General features: G+C 40.9%; 1 protein-coding gene across 1 annotated transcript in view; it reads right to left on the minus strand.

Moving 5' to 3' along the window:
- Nucleotides 1-5,892, minus strand: part of ARHGAP20 (Rho GTPase activating protein 20) — a 150,448-nt gene extending 144,556 nt beyond the window's left edge. The window contains exon 1 of the mRNA XM_060157943.1: nt 5,788-5,892. Within this exon, the coding sequence (XP_060013926.1) occupies nt 5,788-5,892 (105 nt within the window). The remainder of the gene's footprint in view (nt 1-5,787) is intronic.
- Nucleotides 5,893-18,977: the final 13,085 nt, after the last annotated feature.

Consider the following 18,977-nt stretch of genomic DNA (forward strand, 5'->3'; position numbering starts at 1 on the left):
TATGTTATAAACAATAAAAAATGCATCTATAATCTAGTTGGAAAGAGAAATAGAGTTAGAAGATCTGGGTTCAAATTCCAGCTCTGTTGCTTACTACATGCAGCCTTGGCAGGGCTCAGTTCCTTCCTCTCTAAGAGTACATTAATAATGCCTACTCCATATATTATAATCAATGTGTATTATGTATAGTTAGGCATTTAGTTAAAGAAGTTTTTTGAAAAATTTCCTTTACTTTTCCATATATTATAAACAGTAAACTCTTATCTTTTTCCTCCAGTTTCTACCTTACAATATTTGATATTTATGACATTCAAGGGTGACTGCTTTGATGGTTAGTGTTATGGGCCAAATACTTGTTCGCCCCCCCCCAAATTCATATGTTGAAGCCCTAACCTCCAATGTAATGCTATTAAGAGGTGGGGTCTATGGGAGGTGATTAGGCTTAGATGAGGTCATGAGAATGGGGCCCCTATGACAAGGTTAGTGCCTTTATGAGAAGAAACCAAAGATATCTAACTCCACCTCCATCTCTCTCACTACCTCTCCCTCCCCTTCTTCCCCCTCACCTTCCTCACTCTTTCTTCTCACTCTGTCTCCCATGTGAGGACACAGAAAGAACTGGAAGCCAAGAAGAGGGTTCTCAGCAGGAACTGAATTGGCTGGCACCCGGATCATGGGAATTCATAGCCTCTACAACTGCAGGAAATAAATGTCCTTTGTTTAAGCCACCAGGTTATGGTATTTTGTTACAGCAACCCGAGCTGAATAAGACAAATAGCATTCACTCATTTGCATGTAAATGTTCTTGTATTAAATCCAATGAAATAAAACTTTTTTTATTGCTTTACAGATATCACCTGGTAAAAATTACTAATGGCCTCTGCACTTTTTTCGAAAGTGTTTTTATATTCTTTCTTCTTTTGACCCATAAAAAACAACTTTGTGAGATATACAGGATATGGATTATTACCCCTATTTTACAAACAAAGAAACGAAGTACAGCCAGAAGTTCAGAGGTCACACCAGTGATAACAGGCTCTTTCTGATCTAATTCAGTTTTTGATAATTCCAGACTGCTCCCAGCCAAAACAATCTCATGGACCTGATTTCATGCCACTCATTTTGTGAATAACATCAGAAAAGTATTCGGTAGGATACTGGCTTAACCATGAGCATAATATTTTTCTCAGTATTAAAGAATAAAACCAAGTCTTACACACAAAGTTGCTTCATTCAAACCCCACTTGCAAGACACACACATGGCTTAAAGTTGGCTCTCAGGGGTGTTGTACCATAAACTGCTATAAACAGATTTGGACCCAGAGAATGTAGAAAGAAAAGCCAGAATGAAGTGTATAATAGTAGCTGTTACATTTTTAAATGTTGGAGTTATTTTAAAATCCTTTTGCTTTGACTGATTTTCTGTGCTTGTAAGTCTCTCTTCCCTCCCCAAAACCTACCTTATTTAAAGACTTTTCAATTAGTATGTGAAACCAAAGGGTCAGGGGCTTGAAAATGACACAAATCATCCCTAACTGAAATTATTCTAATATGTGCTGCCATTTCATTTCACAAAAACTGTTCTGCCCAAACGTGGATATGCTCAAGGATATGTTATCCAGAAGAATTATCCAGAATTCTATCCATAATGCATTATCCAAAGAAACAAATTGTACACTGTAAATAAAGAGCAGTTCTCGGGCTTCCCTGGTGGCACAGTGGTTGAGAGTCCACTTGCCGATGCAGGGGACACGGGTTCGTGCCCCGGTCTGGGAAGATCCCACATGCTGCGGAGCCACTGGGCCCATGAGCCATGGCCGCTGAGCCGGAGCCTGTGCTCCGCAGCAGGAGAGGCCACAACAGTGAGAGGCCCGCGTACTGCAAAAAAACACAAAAAATCAAGCAAAAAAAAGAGCAGTTCTCTCACTGCAGAAAGTTCTAGTCAACAGTCATGCTCTAGAGGTCAGCAAACAACACCAGGGATTCACCTCCTGTTTTTCTAAATAAAGTTTTATTGGAACACAGCTGTGCCCATTCATTTACATATTGTCTATGGCTGCTTTAGTACTATAATTGCATAGTGGGTAGCTGCAACAGACACACCTTACAGTCTACAAACCTAAATTATTCACTAGCTGGCTCTCTAAGAAAAGGTTTGCTGATCTTGCTCTAAATCATAAACTCTGAACACAGGGGCATATCTGTCCCTGTTCACTGCCGTATGTAACCCAGCTTATATTTAATGAGTATCTAACATGTAGCACTGTCCTTGGCACTGAGGCAGCTGCCTTGAACAATACAGATAATGTCCCTATTCTCATGGTTTTCACAATCTGGTGAGAAGTTCAGGTAACACAACAAGGAAGTAAATAATAATATGTAAGGCAAGGCTGAATGTTAAAATGAGAATAAAACAGAAGGTACAGAACATGACTGAGAGACAACTTCCATTTAGGTAGTCAGGACAGGCCTCTGGGAGAACCTAAGATCAGAACAATTAGAAAGAATCAACACTGCAAAGATGTGTGGCAAAAAAAAAAAAAAGACAAAAAGGGAATAGCAACACCAAAGCCTCAGAACAGAATGAATGTGATGACTCAATGTGTGAAAAGGAAGGCCCATGTGGCTGGAGAATACACAAGCAAAGCAGAAAAGGCAGATGAGGGGAATGAAGTAGGGAGGGCTAAGTACAGGAGTCTGAATTTTATTCTAAATATGATGGAAAGCCACCACAAGATTTTAAGCAGTGAGGAACGCGATCAATTTAAATTTTTAAAGATCATTCTAGTGCTTCTAAATGGAGACTAGGTCAGGGAAAAGCAAAAAATGTGTTAGACAAGTTAGGGAACTTCTGCAAATGTTCAAGTGAGAGATGGTGGTGGTTTGGCTTCGACTACAATGGCGGCAGTAGAGATGAAAGTGGAGAAATTCAAGATATGTTTTGAAGTGATATTCGACTGGCCTTTCTGATGGTTGTTGTAGACTGAGGAAATAAATGCCAGTAGTTGAAAACAAATTCTAGATTTTTAGCTTGAACAATTGGGACATAGTAGTGTGAATTACAGACATGATAGGGAAGTACAAATAAGAGCCATCACTTATTGAGTGCTATTATATATTAATATTCACTCTCCTTCACATTTAATTTTCCTAACTATCTTGAGGACTTAGGTACTATTGTTATTTTTCATTTCACAAATAGGAAACTGTAAAAATTCTGGGGTGGGATAGGGAGGGTGGGAGGGAGACACAAGAGGGAGGAGATATGGAGATATATGTATATGTATAGCTGATTCACTTTGTTATAAAGCAGAAACTAACACACCATTGTAAAGCAATTATGCTCCAATAAAGATGTTAAAAAAAAATTCTGACTGTTCAGTAAGAAACACATTTTACATCGCTGCCCAAAATGCACATATATATAAATGAAACAGAGAAAAAAGTTACACAAAGCAATCTTTACCCTTACCACTGTGCCAATATTTTCTGTTCTATTTCATTTTTTAAAATGTTGATTGTAACTGGCAGTTTAAACAACACTGATCCAAATCTTAGTAATTAACAGTACAACCATATAGTAGACTTTTTAAGAAATAAGTCTCATGACTCACTAGGACTACCAAACACTAATAAGGCAAGATGAAACATAAAAGATCAATCTGTTGAGTATTGGGGATACAAAAAGATTGTGGTCCATGAGAGTGTAATGGCAATGATTCTGTGAGCTACAATTTGGAAATATTCTTTTATTATTATTATTTTCTATTGCTATGGAGGTCTGAAATCAAACAGATATGCCTACTAACATTTAAAACAGGCAGAGATGCACTTTTCTGGAAAAAAAATATTAAAAGCAAAATAAAATAATTCTTCAACCTCACTCTCACCCTAAAGGGAGTAAAAAGCTGTAGAAAGACCAGACTGGCAAAATTTTAAAAGGAAAAGACTAGATTGGTAATGTGACAAATCATTACGTTTTATAATGAAGGACAGCATCTTAAGGACAATGGCTTAAGATACCCAGCAACCCTTCATTTGTTGGACAAGTACTTTGCGGTACTCGGGCCTCTCACTGTTGTGGCCTCTCCCATTGCAGAGCACAGGCTCCGGACGCGCAGGCTCAACGGCCATGGCTCACGGGCCCAGCCGCTCCGCGGCACGTGGAATCTTCCCGGACCGGGGCACGAACCCGTGTCCCCCGCATCGGCAGGCGGACTCTCAACCACTGCGCCACCAGGGAAGCCCAGGACAAATACTTCTTGATTGATCAAGCTACTCTCATGCTTTCTCGCTTAATTACCGTCAGTAAAAAAAGGATGAGATCTGTTCTGGAATACAAATTCTTTACTTCCCCCAATTCCTTAAGTTTACAGGAATAAAAACTGCTTTAAAACCTATGTTAATTACTGAAAATTCATATAGCACTAACCTAGTAAATTCTCTCCCTCCCTCCCTGCATCTCTGAAGGGGAAAAGCGACAAGGACAAACCGCAGCCTCCATACATCAAAGGCTTGAACCAGCACTACAGCCGATACAACATCAAGTTCACTGACACTCCTAGATGGCTCCGCGACACGGTCAAGGTCCTTGGGAGCTCACACACACTTTTACTCTGCACCGATCTCACCACTCTTCCACTGACCTCTAGCCAACCCAGGATCCTGTTGGGAAGAGTCATGAAAGGCAGTAAGATCCGGACAATCAGGGGAGCCTGCGTAGCCCCTTAAGGTTCCAATGATGCAAATGCAATGCCTCAAGACATTTCTTAAGGATGAGTTAGGTTATCCCTCTAATCCCAATTTTTCTCCACAGAAGCTGGAAGGGAACCACCAGGACACAGAGAAAAAAAGCCAAATATCAGGTTTTGGGGGAGGGGAGAAGCGAGGGCAGACACGGCTAAAAACACCCGAATCAATTCCTCCGAGAGCCGAGCAGCAGAGGCCGGCAGCTCGCGGCCACGTGCACTTGCTGAGGGAACCGTTCCAAAGAAACCTGACCCCATCGGAATCGGCACGCCGCTCGGCGGCCGTGTTTATCCGAAAGGAACGCTACAAGTTGTTGCCCGCAACCCTCCTCCCAGCTTTGTCAGGGGCCACGCGCGCCGCCCGCACGCCCACACCGACACCCAACCCCTCTCCAGCCCCGCCAAGCCCCGAGGGCCAGGGGACAAGCGTAGGGTGAAGGCCCCTAAGCCGCAGCCCACCCGCCCCACCCAGCCCAATTCCAAGCCGAACCGGCCCTCCGCGTCCCCGGGCGTCGACCGGGAGTCGTTCTGTGGGGCGCAGGCACCTCTTCCCGGCCACCCCCAGCAAAATATCGCGGAGAGGCCGCGTCCAGGTGAGGGGCTGAGCCCCGCAGGCGCCGCAGCCCGGCCCCCTACCTTCCTCAGCGCGGTAGCCGCACACGGGCGGACGCCGCTGCCCTGACGACCTCAGAGCTGACCCCGTCAAGGGACGGTGAGCTCCCGGGGGACCTCAGGGAACCCCGGGGCTGGGCACCCAGAGGGGCCGGGAAGGGCGATGCCCCAAACCCGGGCCGCGCGCCCCGCCTGAGGGAGGGGGGGCGGGTCCCGCGGCGGATGGAGACGGGGAGGGAGGCTGCCGGGTCCGCTCCGAGAGCGACTGAGACTCTAGACGCGAAAAACCCGGGGGTGACGGGGTAACTTGGGAGACGGGAAGGCGAGAATGGCCTCAGACGAATGACGCGGGCCTCGAGCGTTAAATCCCTGCGGCGTTCGGCCCGCGCGGCGGCGGCGGGCGCCGGGCCCCGCTCGGCGTCCTCACCTTCTTGGTTCCGGGGGCGCCCGCGATCCGAGACACTCCTGTCAGGGAAGAGGAGCGCGCCGGCTGCCCCCCTAGAGTCTCCTGCTGAGGGGACATCGCTTCCATGAAGAGGACTTTCAAGCAAATCCCAGCCCAGGAGGAGGCTACGCGGGCATGTCCGTGGGACGTTGGCCGGACGGGCGAGGACGCGCGAGGCCGAGGCGGGCGCCGAGCTCAAGCGGCGAGCCGGGCTCCGAGTGCGAGCCGCGCGCCTCCCGTCGGGGCCATGTACAGCCGCCCGCGCTCGGCACCGCAGCTGCAGGCGATTGCGGCGGCGACCGCCCGTCAGCGCCGCGGCCGCCCCGCCTCGGGCCCGCCCCTCGGCGCCAGGCGCCCCGCGCTGGGCCCTCCCCAGGCCGCCCTCCTCCGGCCGCGGCCCTCCCCGCGCCGGTCCGGCCTGAGGCGCGCCCTTCTAGATATATATTAGGGCACGGGCGCCCGACCGACCTTCTCAGTCTGCGCCTCCGAGTGGGGCCAGCCCGAAGGAGCTCACCGGCCGGTGTCACGAACGCAGGCCTCTAGCGTGGATGCGCGCCTCTCCAGCTGCCCAGCCCACTCGCACGCGACCCCATCCCTTCCCGCGCCGCGCCCGTGGGGAAGGCGCCCCGTTAGCGCGTGGAGCGGCGCAGCTGTGGCGACCTCAGCCTGAACACAGGAGTGGCAGCGATTCCTGCCTAGCTCTCGGCCGACCGCCGAGGGGTCCCCCGCCCCCGCCCCTTCCCCGCCCGGGAGGCCGGGGACGGAGTCGCACGTTGCAGAGGGCCGCGGCCGCGCACATGGGAAGCCCGCGGCGCCGCCTGACCTGTCGTGCGGTTCCGCACGTTAGCCTGCCCGCGGTGGCTCTGCAGCCGCCCGGCAGCAACCCCTGCGCAATTTGCACCGGCGGTTTCTCTGCGAGCTGCAGAGACCCGGGCATTCCAGACGTGCAAGCGCAATTAAGGAAAATGCGGCAGAGAGAGGACTCTGAAATTTGGCTTAGCTATTGAGAAGGCTACAATATGTGGAAGTGTTTATCAGATATCTGCGCTGAGAGCATAACTTCCTGTCAGCCCAAATAGTGGCAAATTTTTTAAAGGCTAAAGAATAATCAGAGGGAGAGGATTTGGAGCCGACCTGGGCTGAGTTGAGTATTGCCTCACTTTGCAGGACTGGCTGACTGGGGCGGATGATTCGGTAGGTGGCATTCTTCCCTTGGAGTCAGGACTCCATAGGGCGGATTAGTGATGAAGGACACTGCTCTATGATACTAGCTTGTGGAAGAGGTTTGTTTGTTTTTCTGTAAGAAATAACAGATTGAGGCCCCTGCTGGGTTGGGCTGCTATCAGGTCAGGTTGTAGAAGAATAGGGTTCTGGCCAGCTCTGTTGCAAGCAGAAGTTGCTGTCCAAAACCTACCCACACACTACCACCACCACCAAACCCCGGAATTGTTTATTGTGGAAGTAGTGGGGAGAAAATATTCCAGCCCAATTTAAGCCTCGTCCATATCACATTGTTTAAAGTAGGCTTACACAGGCTTTGTAAATCATGCATGCACATATATATAATTTTATAAATCATATACACATACACACACACACGTTTTCAGGTTGACTCTCTGTGCTTAGATCCATGTCCAGAGACAGGACTTTGCACTCACCCTAGAGTTTTTCATGAATTTTACACTGCAGAGGGCTTTGCAGCTCTTTTCATTCCTTGTTGAAATCATGCTATTGTGATTCCTATCATGAATGGATGATTTCAGTTCTCTTGCTCTGCTTCATTTTTTAATTTCAATATTTTTTAAGAATATTTCATGTAATTTACTTATTATGTTTAAGGTTTATTATCTTTGTCTTCCAGAGAGCAAGACTCCTTATTGTTGTTCATCCCAAGTGCCTAGACCAGTGTCTGGCACAATAAATATTTGTTGACTCAATGAATGAATGACACGCAAAAAGGATATGAGATAGATCCCGAAGGGCCAGGCTGTAGTTGGTTATTTCAGAGCCTCGTGTATTAACAGCTGTTTCTTTTTGAGATAAATACCTCGTGCTCCAAATCAAAGTATTATTTAGACTGCATATATGGAAAACCCACTTTCACTTCTTAATTTCTAAGCACTTTTATTTCAAAATCCGTTAGTTCTGATTTGCTTAGAAAACTGTCCTACCCCTCTCCTATAAGGAGTTTTGAGGGAGGTCTCACTTCCTAAATAAAACTGAGTTTGCTCAGATTAATATGATTACCAGTGTAATGATTTAAGAACACAAATCAGATCACATCACTCCTCTGCTTAAAACCTTCTTTGGCTCCTTATGTCTATGGAATAAATTTCAAATGCTATAGTACAAATGTCAGTACAATCTGACACCCTCGCCATCACTTCTTTCTTTTCTCATTTCTTACCCCTTTTCACCTCTCACCCTTTTCTCCCTCTCATTGAACTATTTGCACTTCAAGAACTTGTCTTGACCTCTCACATCTTCATGGCTTTGAACCTGCTGTTTCCATTGCCTGGGAAATTTTCCTTCTATATTTTCCAACCTACTGCTTTATACTTACTTATCTAGTGCAGGGTGCATAGTAAATACCCAATAAATATTTGTTGAGGAAATAAATCTTCAACACTTACGTTAATAATTAAATCAGGGAAATCTTCCTGACTTTATTACTCTTTACGTAGCTACCTCCACACACCAATCACACACAAAGGGTTAAGTGCACCTTCTGTAGTAGTAACAGATAACATTTATTGAGTGCTTACTTGTTTATTGAGTGCTTACTTCATATCAGACACTATTCTAAGCATTTTACACATACTAATTTACTTAAATCTTCATAATAATCCTGCAGGGTAGATTTCCTCACACTTTACTTTCCAAATTGGAAAACCAAGCCACAGAGATGTTAAATAACTTGTTAAACAGCTGTTAAGAAGTGAAGCCAAGCTTGGAACCTGGGGAGTCTGCTCCAGAACCAGTGCTCTTAACCACTTGGATGTACTGTCTCTCCTGTGTGTGGTTTCTTCTCTTTATAGCATGTATTACACTATACTATTATTATCTGTTTTACCTGCCTGTAAGCTCCTTGAAATTGAAGGTTATATTTATTTGTCTTCTTTGTGCCAGGCACAGAAGTATGCTTTCAATGATTTTTTTTTCAATGACTTACCTTTGAAGGAATGAATGAATAAAGTATTAGAAACAACCATCTTCATTTTGCTGCACAGTAATAAGGAAGATGCTCTGATAGCGAAGAAACAGTCCTAGGCTAGTCCTGTCATCTCTTAGATAGTAAAAACTATTTTCCCTTCACTGGGAATGTTATGTTGTAGAAAAGGGTGATGCCAAAAAACAAAAGTGATGACAAGGCAGTTGAAGGAGTGTGATGACCATGTCTGACACAAGCAGGATATATCCAGAAGATTTTGAAACAAACCATAAAGCAAAGTACTAAGAATAGCAACATTTAACAGCTGGGAAATACCAATAGCAGACCTTTAACAGGAACCAATCTAAGAATGAATCCAAAATGTTTTGCCAACCATTAGATTGAATAACAGTGAATAAGGTTAGCTGTAAAGTGAGATGTCTATGCAAGGTGTTCATTCAGTGTATATTTATTGTGCGCCTGCTATGTGCCAGACACCGTGCCAGGCGCTTGGAATATGGTTGAGTCCACAGGTATAGTCCTTGCAAGCCCCAAAATGCACACAAGAATCATTGGCAGTGCTATCCAAATATCCTACAGCCAAGCTGCAAATAGATAGCCCACAGAATGAATTCAGGCATGTTTTTCAACGTATACACTCTTTTTTTTCAAACTTGTTGCCAACCTTTAAAATCAAGATAGTTTACATAAAAATCTCTGTCGTCTTGAAAAAAGTCAGAAAATATTGTCAACACTCAGCTCAATTTCTGCAAGGCAACAATCAGCTAAAACTGAGTTGTAGCTGTTATTACATTTCATGCTCACAACAACCCTATGATTGTCCTCTCACCACTGTCCCTAATGCTGGGGAACCACTAATAGGTAAGGCAATGGAAAATGAAAAACTGGCAAGAGAGGGAGAGAATAGGGCAGAGTAAAATGAGAAACACCGTTGTGTGTGTGTGTGTGTGTGTGTGTGTGTGTGTGTGTGTGTGTGTGTGTGTGTGTGTGTGTGTGTGTAAAGCCAAAGTAATAAGAGGTTTTCAACAAGAGAAAAGATTGACAGTGTCTAATGTTGTAAGAGATCAAGCCCTCTCTGAGGTAACTAGGAGCCTTGATAAAAGAGAGCTTTTGACTTTACTTAATTATCAAGATCAGATGTGGGGCTTTCTTTATCATCCTTGTTTAGAATCTCAAAAGGGGCTGTTTCCTTACAGAACATAATCCCAGTTCTAAGAGTGGAAGCTTATGAAGTGGAAGACGTGGGAGTTAGGGAAGGGAGGAAGGAAGAGATAGAGGATGTTAGGAGTTCAGGCTAGAAAAAGAGCTAGGGACCAGACCGTGAAGGACCTTAGATTCTATGGTAAATATTTGGTTATTTCCTAGGGAAAGTGGTAGAAAGGGAACTGGCATCTGTTGAATGCCTGCCATGTGTTAGGTATACCTCACATACATTATCTCATTTAACCTTGACCATCACCAAAGATGTGGGTATTATTATACTCACTTTAAATATGAAGATGAGGCTCAGAGAATTGTTAAGCAATTTTCTGAAGTCACACAACCAAAAAGTGATGGAGTCAGGATTTGAACCCAGGTCTGATTGAATCCAAAGGCCATATGCTTATGATGTGAACAGTATTATAATATTATTAACAATAAATACCATTCATTGAGAGTTAGCTTTGTAGAAATATGGATTAGGTAGCCAAACACTTTGCTAAGCTTTTTATGCACTATCAAAATATTTGAAACAAAACTAAGGGCTTTATGCCCACCCTACAAATGAAGAGCCTGATACTCAGAGATATCAAGCTACTTGTCAAAGATTATATAGCTATTGAGTCCAAGAGCCAGAATCAAACCCAGGGCCCCCAAACCTATGTTCTTAACTGCTACACTTAATGGTATTGTCTTAGTTTTTTTCCTTATGAATGAAGAGCATCATACATTGTGTTGCATCCATTTCATGTGAGATAAAACTAGATATGACCCTAAACCCTTCTGCTTAGTCCATGGTAAGCTTGCTTGCTGGTCAGAGGCTTAACTTAATCATTTAAAAAAATGTATTTTACAAAGCAACTTGATATTTAATAAATAGCAAAAAAAAGGAAGAAAAAGGTGTTTTCCATCGAAGTTTAGGTTGCTCTGTAAGCCAGGCTAAGTCTACCACATGCCTCGTGCTCCTGCCTGTCCTTCAAAGGTAAGCACAATCTGTGACACTTCTCTCCCCCACAAATCACTTTGGGTTTAAAAATTTTTTTCTCTTTGTTTTTCCTAGGCATTTCAATTGACTGAATGTTTTTTAGCTCTGTCTACATGTTTATGTTATAATCCTCTCCAGAGATTTGTGGAAACTAGCTCTTTTAATTATACTCCTGTTTCTCTGCTAGATCTGCTGCACAGTTGATTATTATCTTGCTGATATGGTAGAGTTAGGGAGCTCAGTAGATTCAGGAATCTGTGCAAGATTGCTCGACTAATAAGTGGTGGAACAGCATTCTAGTCCACTTGTTACTCTCAAAACTGTGAGACTTAAATTCTTAACCTTAAATCCTATTTAAATTATAAATGAAAATCACCTGTTGCATACTTGCAATATAAAATAACAGAAAATGGTACTGGTAATTAAACAAAAATATGGCTTATTTTTTAATAGTGCTTATGTCAAATAAAAAGAACTTAGAGATGAACATTCTGAAAGAATTTTTACTTTAAAGCATATTTTTCAAAGCATCTTATGTGCAACACTAGTCCCTTAAGATGCTTTTAGGGAAAAAAGGGTTCCATAGTGAAGGGTTTCATTGGAAATACTGCTAACGTGTATTAGCACTTACTACGGTCCCTTGCCCCCAACTTTCTTTTTTCTTCACTGCCAGCTTTTGGAGAAGGGAATCCATATGAACTGCCTCCACTTTTTCATTGCCTTCCTTGTAAATATGAGATACCTTCCATGATTTCCCAAAGATCAAATGCAAATAGCTTCTATAATCAATTCAAGGATAACTCTTTGTAGCATATGATCGGCCACTCTTCTCTTGGCAGCTATGACACTGTACTTCTCATTCATTCATTTCACAAATCTATATCAATTACCCAGTTGTGCTTGCTACCATCTTAAGCACTGATGGTACAAAATGAACAATTTAGACATGCTTTCTACTCTCCTGAAGCTTACATTCCAGTTGCTCTCCTATTCCTCTGAATTCTCTAAGTCACCTTCACTGGATCCTCTTTTCCTACTCATATGTTTAATATATGCATCTCCCAAGCCCCTACCATTTCTCTTTTTCCAACATACACTTACACATGCAGTCTCTCTTACTCTTTCTCTCCCCGCCTGCCCCCCCCGTTGAAGTGTCATGACTTTTGATCCCACAAATGACTTTTGATCCCACAAATGTTTGTCAAATAAGTGAATTTATGATTTTCCTAATACTGGATATAATTATAGCACTTATACTGTTATTTTTATTCAAAATATAGATTGTTATATTACCCACAAATGGAATGAGGAGGAGGTTTTTTGCCCCCATGATAAATAGTTCTGTGTTGAGTGAGGGAAAGGCAGAAGTGGATTTCAGAGGACTGTATCATACATAGGAAAAAGACAATGTAAGCAATTAGCAAATAGTTATTGAGAACTATTCAATTTCCTGTTAAGAAGTTACTAGGAAGATGGCAGGTTAAAATTTTACCATAGAACTTCTCTCCCAAAGCATATCACAAAATGAGCAAAAAGGGTGTTTAAAAAAATTACCAACTGTCACCAAAGAAGGAAAAGAGCATAACCTAAGCTTGTGGTTCTTAAGCTTGGGTCTCAAGCATTGAAACCACCTTGGGAGCTTTTGATAATTGTATTTGGATTTCATATCCAAAGAATCTAATTTAACTGGTCTGGGGTGCAGCCTGAATGTCAGAATTTTTTAAAACTCCATAGCTGCCTCCAAGGTTAGAAAACACTGACCTAAGTAAAACATTTCAAAACCTGGTTGTTGAGGGGGTGAAAAAGATTCTGGAGAGTAGTAAAAAAGAGTAGTAGGGCTGTATTTCTTACCTCACTACAAATCCTAGAGGATGAACTTCTAAACTGGCCAAATAGAACTCTCCCTAGTATCACTAAATCTAGAAAGAAACAAAATGGGTAAGTATCCTTATTTTTTCTCCCTTCCTTCTGACCGTTGATTAACAGGAACTATTGCTGGAGAGAAACAGGTGATAATACCTCTTCCTTATGGGCAGAGAGGCTCCATAACTGCAGTTCAAGAAATGATCTAAGCTTAAAGGTTTTACCTTACTGGAATGACCTCCACCCCAACTAGAAGCAGAGAATCCTAATACAGAATATATAACAAAATCTCAAAAGAGATAAGAGAATGAACAAGATGAAACAAATGGCTTGACAACAATGCAAAAATACTACAGCACAACACGAAATCATGAATTAGATGCAAAAGATAGAGTCCAACCTAAATGAAAATATAAAGGAACAGAAAATTCATAAATTCTGCATTCTATAGAACAACTTAATATGAACCCATATTCAATGAACAAGAGCTCAAAGATGAAAAGAGAGGTTGCGTGCCTAAGAAAATAAAATGACCAAAACCAATGTCATTACAGAAAAATTAAATAAATTTGGCACAAAAATTTAATTTTAAGATCAAAAGAGCACACTCTGTTCTTGGTAAATTTAAAATAAAATGCTTAACACAAAGATATATTCTTATTAAAGTACTCAACTTCAAGTTTCCACTATCATGCAAGTTCCATGAAGGCATGATGTTTTGTTCACTCTTATAATACCAGTGCTTGGAACCCAGTCTGGGAAGTTGTAGGTGCCCAGTAAATATTTGTTGAATGAATGAAAGGATGAAGAAAAATTTCTTCACTTATTCAGGAATAAAAAGCAAATTATTGAATTTCTGGTTTTGCTTATAAGGCGCTTAGGAGTCACCACTAGCTCTTAACAAGTAAAAAGCTGAATGGACTGAAAAGTAAACCACCCTTCGTAGATCCATAAGAAGGGAGGACACAAGGCAAATGGCTGCCCCCAAGATTGAGAGGCAGGCAGGCAAATACAGGCAGGGAGCCACAGCTTACTGGAGCAAAGACTCACAAGCAGAAACTTGCCACTGGAACCAGTGCCAGTGTAGGAAAACCTGAACTGTAATTGATTAATTGCTGGAGGCTCAATGTGGATAACTCTGAAAATTAAAAACTCTAGGGATCTCAGACATAGGAGGTGTCCCACATATTGTGATATTTACTTCCAGGAGCTCAATCAGGTTCCCATACTAAGTATTGCAGTGAAATCCCTGAGGGTTTCCACCAGGGAGAAGGGAAAAGGAATCATTTTGAAATATGCCAGAGCATTCTGTTCTTCTTAATAAGGCCTGCCCTCAGGGAAAACTAGTTAACCAGAGCCTAGCCTCCTGGAGTATTATCACAGCTTAAGTGACCTGGGAAAGGAAATACGCAATTCCAGCCAACTCTAGCCATCCTATTCTACGTAAGTTGGGAGAAAAAAAAAAAAAAAACCTGAGGAATGCTTGTGAAGTTCACAGTCCAGAAGCATAGGCTCACCAAAACAGTAAGACCTGATCATAGGACTATAGGACACTTCCCCTCCCACACATCTCACCATCACATTACTAAAGGCCTACTTACAGCAGTTCCTTTTACCCAGTACACCATATCTGGCTATCAAGATAAAGTTACCAGGCATAACAAAAGGCAAAAAACCCAACTGGAAGAGCCAGAGCAAGCATCAGATCCAGACAAGGCAGGGATGTTTGAATTATCAGACCAGGAACTTGAAACAACTATGACTAATATAGTAAGGGCTCTAATGATAAAGTAGACAGCATGTAAGAACAGATGGGCAATGTAAGCAGAGAGGTAGGTAATCCCAGAAAGAACCAAAAAGAAATGCTAGAGATAAAGAAAACCCACCATAACAGCTCATTAGAAGGTTGGATAATGCTGGGGAAAAACCCTCTACACTAGGTTATATATCAATAGAATCCTTAAAAACTGAAAAGGAAGGAAAACAAAGGCTGAAAAAAAAGAACAGAATATCCAAGGACTGTGGGACAACTACAAAAGGTGTAACAAACACATAATGGGAGTACCAGAAGGAGAGGAATAGAAGATATATTTGAAACAATAATAACTGAAATTTCCCCAAATTAATGTCAGACACCAAACCAGGAATCCAAGAAGCTTGAGAAGACCAAGCAGAATAAATGCCAACAAATGACACCTACACATATTATTTTCAAATTATAGAAAATGAATGATGAAGAAAAAAATCCTGGAAGAAGCCAGAGGAAGAAAACTTACTTATAGACGAGCAAAGAGAACAATTACGTCTGACTTCTCAGAAACTATGCTAATAAGAGAGTGGAGGGAAATATTTAAAGTGCTGAGAGAAAAAAAAAGCCGACAACCTAGAATCCTGTACCCTGAAAAACATCATTCAAAAGTAAAGGAGAAATAAAAACTTTCTCAGAGAAACAAAAATTGAGGGAATGTGTTGCCAGTAGACCTGCCATGTATGAAAAGTTAAAAGAAGTTCTTTAGAGACAGGGAAAATAATATAGATCAGAAATTCAGTTCTACATTTTAAAAAAGAAAGAACATCAAAGAAGGAATAAGTGAAGATAAAATAAAAACTTTTTTCTTATTCTTTATTGGTCTAACAGATAACAGTTTATTAAAAATAATAATAGCAATAATGTATTTGGTTATGTATGCTTATGAATATGTCATACATATGCTTATGTATGCTTATATATAAGATAAATAAATGATAGGAGAAAGAAATTAAGAATATTTTGTTACTATAAGGTACTCACTACCTGTGAAGTGGTGTAGTATTATTTGAATGTGGATTTGGCTTAGTTATAAAAGTATATTGCAAATTCTAGGGCAAGCACTAAGAATAGTTTTTAAAAAAGTATAACTGATGTGCTAAGAGGAGAAAATGTGAACATAAAAAATGGTCAATTAAACCTACAAGAGGCAGAAAAAGAATGGAAGATAAAAATAGGAACAAAGAATAAGGGCAACATATGCAACACAGTAACAATGATGGTAGAGATTAATCCAACTATATCAGCAATCACTTTGGATGTCAGTGGTCTAAATGCACCAAATAAAAAACAGATTTTCAGAATGGATCAAAAAACATGACCTAACTATACATTATTTGCAAGAAACCTACTTTAAATATAAAGATACATATAGATTAAAAGTAAAGGGATGGAGAAAAATATACCATGCTAACACTAATCAAAATAAAGTAGGAGTAGCTATATTAATTTCAGACAGAGCAGACTTCAAAGTAAGGACAGTTATTGTGGATAAAGAGGGCATTACATACGATAAAAGACTCAATTCCCCAAGAAGACGTTACAATTATTAACATGTAAGTGCCGAACAACAGAGTGTCAGACTATGTGAGGCAAAACCTGCAAGGAGAAACAGATGAATTCATTATTCATAGTTAGAGACTTCAATACTCCTCTCTCCCTTTCTGTCTCAGAAAGGGATAGATCCAGCATGCAGAAAATCAGTATGGACATAGATGACCTCAACTGGATATAATTTTCTTCTATAGACTACTTTAGCCAACAACAGCACATTACACATTTTTCTCAAGCTCACATGGAATAATCACCAAGACAGACCACATTCTTGGCTATAAAACACACCTTAACAAACTAAGAATAGACAGGGAATTTCTTCATTTGATAAAGACTATCTATAAAAAACCTACAGCTAACTTCATACTTAGTGATGAGAAACCCAAAGCTTTTCCACTAAGATCAGTTATAAGGCACCTTTTGTCCCTTCTCACCACTCCTTTTCAACGTCATACTGGAATTTCTTGCTAATTCAATAAGGCAAGAAAAGGAAATTAAAAGTATACAGATTGGGAAGGAAGACAGAAAATTGTCTTATTTGCAGATGACCTAATCATCTATGTAGAACATCAAAAGAATCAGTAAAATAACTCCTTGACCTAATAAGTGACATAGCAAGGTTGCAGAATACAAAGTTAATATACAAAAGTCAGTTGCTTTCCTATGTACCAATAATGAACAAGTGGAATTTGAAATTAAAAACAGAATAACATTTACATTAGCAACCCACAAATGAAATACTTAGGTATAAATCTAACAAAATATATGCAAGATCCATATGAGGAAAACTGTAAAACTTTGATGAATGATATTAAAAAAGAACTAAATAAATGGAAGGATTTCCATGATCATGGATAGGAAGACAATATTGTTAAGATATAAATTATCCCCCAGCTTGATCTATGGATTCAATGTAATACCAATCAAAATCCCAGCAATTTATTTTATAGATATCAATAAACTTATAAAGTTTATATGGAGAGGCTAAAACCCAGAATAGCCAACACAATATTTGAAGAAGAACAAAGTTGGAGGACTGATGCTACTCGACTTCAGGACTTACCGTGAAAATATAGTAATTAAGACAGTGTGGTATTGGTGAAAGAATATACAAGTAGATCAGTGAAACAGAATAGAGAGCCCAGAAATAGGCCCCCCATAAATATAGCTAAATTGTCTTTGGAAAAGGGGCAAAGACATATGGTGGAGCAAAGTTAGTCTCTTCAACAAATGGTACTGGAACAACTGAACATCCATATGCAAAAAAACAAAAAGAAACCTAAACACAGACCTTACACCTTTCACAAATATTAGCTCAAAGTGGATTATAGACCTAAATGTAAAATGCAAAACTATAAGGAGAAAACCTAGGTGGTGATGTCTTTTTAGATACAACACCAAAGGCATAATTGATAAAAGAAATAATTAATAAATTAAAAACTTCTGCAGTGCAAAAAACAGTATCAAGAGAATTAGAAAAACAAGCCACAGATTGGTAGAAAATATTCACAAAAGACACATCTGATAAAGAAATGTCATCCAAAATAAAGAAAACTCAAAACTCAACAATAAGAAAACAGACAAGCTGATTGAAAATTGGGCCAAAGCACTTAATAGACACCTCACTAAGGAAGATATACAGATGGCAAATAAGCATAAGAAAAGCATAAGAAAAGATGCTCCACGTGATATGTCATCAGTGAAATATAAATTAAAACAACAGCAGCGAGATACCACTACACACCTATTAGAATGGCCAAAATCCAGAACAGTGACAACACCAAATGCTGGTGAGGCTGTGCAACAACAGCAACTCTCATTCATTGCTAGTGGTACATCCACTTTGGAAGACAGTTTGGCTGTTTCTTACAAAACTAAACATACTTTTACCATATGATCCAGTAATTGCGCTCTTTGGTATTTACCCAAAGGAGTTGAAAACTTATGTCCACACAAAAACCTGTACATTGATGTTTACAGCAGCTTTATTCATAATTGCCAAACCTTGGAAGCAACCAGGATGTCCTTCAGTAGGTGAATGGATAACTAAACTGTAGTATATCAGATAATGGAATAGCATTCAGTACTAAAAAGAAATGAGCTATCAAGCCATGAAAAGACATGGAGGAACTTAAATGCATATTACTACATGAAAGAAGCCACACTGAAAAGGCTACATACCGTATGATACCAACTATATGACATTCTGGAAAAGGCAAAACTATGGAGACAATAGAAAGATCAGTGATTGCCAGTGGTGGGGGAGGAGAGGAGATGAATAGGCAAAGCACAGAGGACTTTCAGGGCAGTGAAAATACTCTGTGTGATATTATAAAGATGAATATATGTCATTATACATTTGTCCAATCTTTTTAAATGTACAACACCAAGAGTGAACCCTTAAGTAACTATGGATTTTGTGTGATTACAATTGTCAATGTAGGTTCATCCTTGGTAAAAAAAAATGTACCATTCTGGTGAGTGATGTTGATAAAAGGGGAGGCTATACATTTATTGGGGCAGAGGGTATATGGGAAATCTGTATACCGTCCTCTCAGTTTTATTGCAAACCTAAAACTGCTCCAAAAAGT

This window comes from Lagenorhynchus albirostris, chromosome 9, assembly GCF_949774975.1.
Source record: "Lagenorhynchus albirostris chromosome 9, mLagAlb1.1, whole genome shotgun sequence".
Classification (NCBI taxonomy): domain Eukaryota; kingdom Metazoa; phylum Chordata; class Mammalia; order Artiodactyla; family Delphinidae; genus Lagenorhynchus; species Lagenorhynchus albirostris.